Source organism: Ruditapes philippinarum, unplaced genomic scaffold (genome assembly GCF_026571515.1).
Source record: "Ruditapes philippinarum isolate M1 unplaced genomic scaffold, ASM2657151v2 ctg4152_1_1_1_1, whole genome shotgun sequence".
NCBI lineage: Eukaryota > Metazoa > Mollusca > Bivalvia > Venerida > Veneridae > Ruditapes > Ruditapes philippinarum.
Genome location: NW_026862063.1, coordinates 7073 through 14104, shown reverse-complemented (window position 1 = coordinate 14104; position 7032 = coordinate 7073). Strand labels below are relative to the sequence as shown.

At 31.8% G+C, this 7032-nt stretch overlaps 1 protein-coding gene across 1 annotated transcript; it reads right to left on the bottom strand.

Annotated features, from left to right (window-relative positions):
• Positions 1-529: 529 nt before the first annotated feature.
• LOC132717809 (uncharacterized) lies at positions 530-2044 on the bottom strand. Its single transcript, XM_060701374.1, has one exon. It carries the CDS (start codon positions 2042-2044, stop codon positions 530-532), a length of 1515 nt encoding a protein of 504 aa, XP_060557357.1.
• Between the last annotated feature and the right edge of the window lie 4988 nt (positions 2045-7032).

The window sequence follows — 7032 nt, the reverse complement described above, 5'->3', positions numbered from 1 at the left end:
ATGACACTGATTTACAAGTTTGACCAGAGTTTTTAGGCATAAATTTCATTCTGTATTTAAATGCTTGAAAGTAGAATATCTGAATTATATCTGATTGGGACACAAAATGTATTGCTCTACAAATCTCGAACTTGTATGGAACAAATTTTCTGTGTTATATATTTTGTCTTTTATTTTTGTTTTGTTTTTTTCTAAAAAAAAAGCCTAAATGTCTCTCCGGTTGCATGTCCGTCGCATTCAGTGCTGCAGCACTTTGATCTTAAATGTCTTACTGTTACAAAATTGTATTTCATTTCCTTCTATTAGAGAAGGACATGTCTTACACCTACTCCTGTTGCATTTAGAAACTGTTGTTACAGTATTATTTGTCATGTCGAACTTTGAAGAGGTTAAGATGTTTTGAAGATTTTTTGCTTGTCTTTTACTGTTTATAATGCGCTTCTTTTCTAAAACACTGTTCATCCTTTCACTTTTTCGTAACACATTCTCACAAGATCGAATTGCTTGGGAAATATTGGTATTTTTGGGATTAAATATATGTGATAACGTTGTACTTGTTGTTAGCTGTTATGTTTTCTTCAGTTTTGATGGGACCTTTCAATTTGGCTTTAGATATTCCGTATGTAATAATTTCATCTGGGTAATTCTGATTTTTAAGTCTTGTAGTTAGTTCTGAGAGGCGCTTTTCTTGCAGTGTTTCTCCTCTTACTATAGTTATGATTCTTGACGCAAGGTTGAAAGGAATGTTTAACTTTGTATGTTTCGGATGACACGATTTAAAGTTGAGGTAGTTGTATGTGTCCGTCGGTTTACTGTAGATATCTGTTGTTATATGTGTTCCAGATTTCATAACTAATACATCTAAAAATGGCATGCTCGTTTCACTTTTATTCATCGTAAATTGAATACAGGGGTGTAAATTGTTTATTTCTCTTAATAAATCATCTGTGTTGATATTTTTCCAGACTATTAAAAAACAATCATCCAAAAATCTCTTCCAGTTCATTTTAATGTAGTTTGAAAAGTCGTTTCCGTGTATTGTTGATATTCTTTCGTAGAGTGTTTTCTCTAGATATCCAAGTACCAAAGTAGCATAAGTTGGGGCGACTTTAGTACCCATAGCTGTTCCTTTATTCTGGATATAATATTTGCCGTCAAAATAAAATGCGTTATTCTTTAGGATAAGTTGCAGTGATTTCAATATAAATTGGTGTTGGAATCTAGTATCTATTTTATCGGGAAAATTTTCTATCCAGTGTTGAATTGCCTGTAAGCCCAGATCATGTGGAATGTTTGTATACAAATTTACGACATCTAAGGTAACTAAAATGGAATCTTCTTCTACATTTTCCGGCAAGTAATTCAGGAAATCTAAGTCATCTCGAATGAAACTTGGAACTTGTCTGCATAATGGTTTTAATATGAGGTCTAAAAAGTGGCTAAGTCTCTGTGTAACACTGTTAGGTCCCCCTACAATAGGCCTAAACTTTAAATCATCTGGTGCAGAAACTTTAATGTATTCAGATTTATTATTATTAATTGCCTCTTCAATTTTCCTACTTTTGTGAATTTTAGGTAATCCGTAAAAAAAGCTGGTTGAACTTTCAAAATTAGTCAAATATGTAGATTCCTCCTTTACCAATCCTTTACCGTGTTTATTTACAATATCATTTAATTCTTTCCGTGTCCTTAAATCTGCGTTTATATCTGTCTCTGAATAGTAACTTTCATCACTCAACATTTTCAAGATGTGATCTCTATAGTAGTCATTGTCCATACAAACTACAGCACCGCCTTTATCTGCTTCTTTTATGATTAATGATTTTTTTGATAATATACTTTTAAATGCTGATCTATCTTTCTTCGTTAAATTAGAATGAACATCAGATTTATTTTCAAGTGGGATTTCCTTTAATGATTCAATAGCCTCTTCTAAAAAGATATCTTTACTTTTAGGAGGTTTCCATCCAGTTTTATTTCGTACTAAGGGTATATCGTTTCTATCATTATCTTTATCTTCTTCATGGAAAAACTCACTTTTCATGACGTTACGTCATTTGTTTATAATTTTGTTTATTGTTTATTAAAGTTTCGGCTGAAGATATGCGAAGAAAGCATTGAAAGCGCTACCGAATTTACATAGAGTTTGTTATTTCTTAAACATTATAATTTTATCTATATATACACACACACACACACACACACACACACACACACACACACACACACACACACACACACACCAATAAATATATAATTATGGTCATTTAATGCACAAATCTGAGAAAATTCAGTAATTTAACCTTCCAGGTCAAGGTCATTAAAGAGCCCAAGCAAATTTTGGTTTGATAAACAACAAGGTCTGGTCCTTAAGAATGTTCTATTATAATATGAAGTTGATCCCTTCAATAATAGCAAAGTTACAGTCAGTTACAGCCAAAACAATGAAAATTTCAATAATTTGACCTTCAAAGACAATGCCATAAATGAGTGAAGGTCAAGGTCTGTTGGGTTATTTTTAAAGTGTTATCCTTGAAGATTATTATGTTCAAGTTTCAAGACAATCCATTCAAAAATAATAAAGTTACAGCCAGTAATAGCCAAAAAAATAAATATTTCAATAATTTGACCTTGAAGGTCAAGGTCATTTATGAGTGAAGGTCAAGGTCTGTCTAGTTATTTTTAAGGGATATCCTTGAAGATTATTATGTTCAAGTTTGAAGACAATCCATTCACAAATAACAAAGTTACAGCCAATAATAGCCAAAAAATGAAAATTTCAATAATTTGACCTTCAAAGTCAAGGTCATTTATGAGTGAAGGTCAAGGTCTGTCTGGTTATTTTTAAGGGATATCCTTGAAGATTATTATGTTCACGTTTGAAGACAATCCATTCAAAAATAACAAAGTTACAGCCATTAACAGCATGAACAAGCAAAATTTGGACTTTTAACCTTGAAGGTCAAGGTCATTTATGGATGAAGGTCAAGGTTAGTGTGGTCTACTGAAAGGTCTTGTCCCAAGGGTTGTTGTGGCCAAGTATGAAGACAATACACCAAGAAATAAAAAAGTTATGATCCAGGTACGACCCGACTATAACAATACCTCTACTTTTTTTTTCAAAAAAAAAAAAGTCGAGCTAAAAAGGAGTGTGACCGATAGTAGCTATTTAAAATAATACTTATTCTTATTAGTGTCTTACCAACCTAGTCGTTCGTAGGCCCTACTCGCCCAGTGTTTAGATGGTTAAATTACTAGTCCTGTACTTGTTCTGTTTGGAAAATCATGACCTTTTTTTTACTTTACCTTAACTTGCAATACAGAGGCTACGCCTTTCAAAATGAGATGGTACGATAACACGGTGGTGTAAATGCCATGTTACGATGATGAAAAAACGATAACATGATCATACCATGGCAACTGTACTATTGTGCCACCATGTTTCACCAGTGTGTCAGCGCGCCCATATACAGTTTAATTAACATTAAAAAGTGCTTAAAGCTAGCTGCTCGGGACCATGACTGTCTGCTAAAACCAATGTTTCTAACATGAACAAGGACTTAGCATCTTGCGAGAAGAGTTATTTCTTTTGACTCACTGTCATAATTTTTGACATGTAGTAATTTTAACTTATAGGGAACTAGTATATTTGGTAACGGGTATTAAACAAATGTAATTTATTGTTTACATTTATATCACAGTATATAAACGATTTGAACCCCAACCGGATCTTGTGAGAAGATTTTAGTGTCAGCCATATTCTGCCACTTCACTTGTTTACGATATTGGTATTTATATTGATACTGATGGACGTTAGGTTAATAAATCTATATTTATATTATAAGAGAGAAACTTTATTAAACGTCTAAGTTATGCAAAACATAAACGTTAGCACGAAGGCTATAAAATAATCGAAACTCACGAACAGCTTTCATGTGATCAACACTGAACACGAATAAAAATCCGTCTTATTCCAATTTTGATTTAGTTAAACATTGAATTTTGATATCGGACTACTAAATTAATCAATAACAAACGATAATTTAGTCATATGCATAACATATTGCTGTATCTTGAACATAAATTTAAGAGTTTTACCAAGGAGGTCATTTCCGTAAACTGAACGTTACTTGCTGGTGATTGTGAACCCTACTTGTGAGTTTACGAATTTTATCTGTACCCTGACTTGTGAGCATTTTTAAAGATTTATTGGAGAAAAAGTTTACGTGTATTGCGATTTTGTATCATTTATTGCCAGAAAATATAAATGATTATAATAGAATTGTAGTATATAAGGTGGGATATAAGGTATTTACCGAGAATTGGTTTAACTGATAATATTGTTGGCGTCCGCGCCGAAGCGCGGCGCCCCTTTATGGAATGAAATCAGATTTTGTGAAAGGGCGACAGCAACTTCTCGAGCCTTTTAGTCGGTAATAATAAAAGCCGATCATTCCGATCGGTATGAGGGTGCTTGATTATTATTAATTAAAAATGAAATGTCGCGATATGTACAATGAATAGCGAACTTGAGAATTTCGCAATGCAAACATTTTCAAATAAAATAACCTTTTCCGTCTCTTCAGTTTTTTTATTTATCATTTTGTAGTACATAGAATGATAAGTTGATGACCTAAATGTCTACTGTCTACATAAACATTCCGAAAATCTATTTATAGAAGGATGTACTCCTATCGTTAATTCCCGGTCTCTCCCGGTCTATTTTGACCGGTATTTACTAGTGACCGGCGAATAGAATCACACGTTTATTGTCCGGTCTCTCCCGGTTTTGGAGTAGATGTTTGATATCGTTTCAGAAAAGAACCAATTTTTTACAGATAAATAAGCTTTTTTCCAAAATAATTGTTTGTCACTCAGTTTGTAACTCTATATGAGATAAAAACAATAAATATGTACAATAATTGAGCAAAAAGGTACATTTTTATGGTATTAATATGACACTATCAACTTTGAAACATTTTATTTAATTTGTTATTCGTGTTTAGTAAAGATGCCGAGGAATTTTTCAAAGTTACAAATTAGATTTTATGAATTTTACAATGGATTGATATTTTAAAAAATGATAAAGAAAAATACAAATGTACATGTACATGGTTTAAAAATAAACAATATTATATATTGAAAGATTAACCATAATTTACTGACTTTTTCCAGTTAAGTTTTGACTTATAATCGTCGGTCAATATGACAATTGAATTCTTAAAATCTATTTTACAATTTTAATAAAAAAAAGAGTAGTAAACGTAAAAACTCAGTATTAAAATAGCACATAAAACACAAAAAAGAGAGGAAAACAATATTCATAAAATCTGTATTTTTTATAATAAAATAGATATTACAATTATTGTATAATAAACAACATGCTCAACATGATCAACATGGTAATATAACCAGTGTCATATTTTTACTAAGTGTGAACAGATACCTTAAGAGGGGGTCTTCGCTAATAGCGATAACATAATAAGGGACACTTTCTGCATTTCTTGCTTGGACGCCCTTTGATGCTTTGCATCAATGCTTTTCTTGTTAATCATTTGTTTAAGAAAATATATAATGCTATGTATATTTTTCTTTCGCATCACCATGCAAGAATACAACTGCATATACTAGCTGTTCAGTAAAGACTACGAATTTCAATGACATCATTGACCTCTAATTATTCGCCATCCAGACTGCAACTTGAAAATAAGAAGAATAAAATTTTCTACTTAAAAAAATTCAGCGTCACAGCCAATAACGTAAACGAAAAAAAAGAAGTTTATAACACCAATAGCCACAGATAGCTGAAACACTGACAATTAAAATTTCAAAATTTCCCGAATATTCTCTGTTAAAAAGATGCCAAAATTGTCGACGTCTATGAAAGATATACAAGAATAAAAGTCGTACATGTCAGAAAAAGAAAGTCAATTAATTTCTGAGAATATAAAACAGTGTTTAAAAAAGCAGAATGAAATCAACGGTAGGTGAAAAGCTTTCAACATGTTGAAATAAGTAATCTGCAAAAAATCTTGTAATGATATTTCGAGTTTTTTTATACGTGACGTTAATATAACGTTCACGTCAAAACTAACAACAATGTCGTTAGTTAATTATTCCTTTCAAGAAACAATTGTCTTTTCTGATTCGTATAAACAGCCACTTCATGCCGGTATTTTCGTAGACAGTGAAAACATGACGAAGCACCTTCATTCATATGCAGTTTTAGTTACTTACATAGAACTAAAAACATGTACCCTTCTCTTGTGACACAATAACTTCATTTTTTCGGGGAAACCAATTCAAAATTTAAAAAACTACGACAAAAAAAACCAAAAAAAATTTTCATCAAAATCTCCCCAAGAAAATGGTTCCGGGAAAAAACACAAGGAAAAGGGGTCAGGCCCTTTTTTAAAATTTTTTTACCCCAAGGGACCGGGTTTTACGTTTTTCAAAAATTTTCGGCCTTGTATTTTTTTTCCTTATTTTTTAAAATTCAATTTTTTTCAAAAAGAAAAATTTTCACAATTTGGTCTTTTTGGTTTAACCCATGTTTGTTTAAGACATTAAAAGTTAAAAGGTTTTGGGGGATACGGGGGGGTTATAGGGGAAAAATTTTTAAAACCAATTTTTTAAGGGGGAAAATTTAAAAACATTTGCTTGGGGTTTAATTCGCCCGTTGTGTTTGGCCCCATAAACAAAAATTTATAGGCGGGGAGGGGGCCCCGGGGCTTTTTTATGCGCTTTATTTTTTTTTACGAAGAAGGGTTAATGGACGTAATTTAAGCAAAAGATAAATTATCTCTTAATATTGAAATCAAAGTTAACATACCGTAAACATAATTAAATTGTCCAAGCAGTATTTTTAATATTTAATGTGTCATTACGCCTGATTGTACTTTAGTGCTGAAAATTCAAAATCTCACAAGATCCGGTTGGGTTCAAAATCTTTATATTACTGTGATATTATAGCCTTGTTAAAATGAGTCAGTCAGAAAGATTTGTGAATAAATTTTGGTATTCAATATTGCT

What these genes read in the sequence shown, in the direction of transcription:
- LOC132717809 (XM_060701374.1), bottom strand. Translation starts at nt 2,044, where the DNA reads ATGAAAAGTGAGTTTTTCCATGAAGAAGATAAAGATAATGATAGAAAC.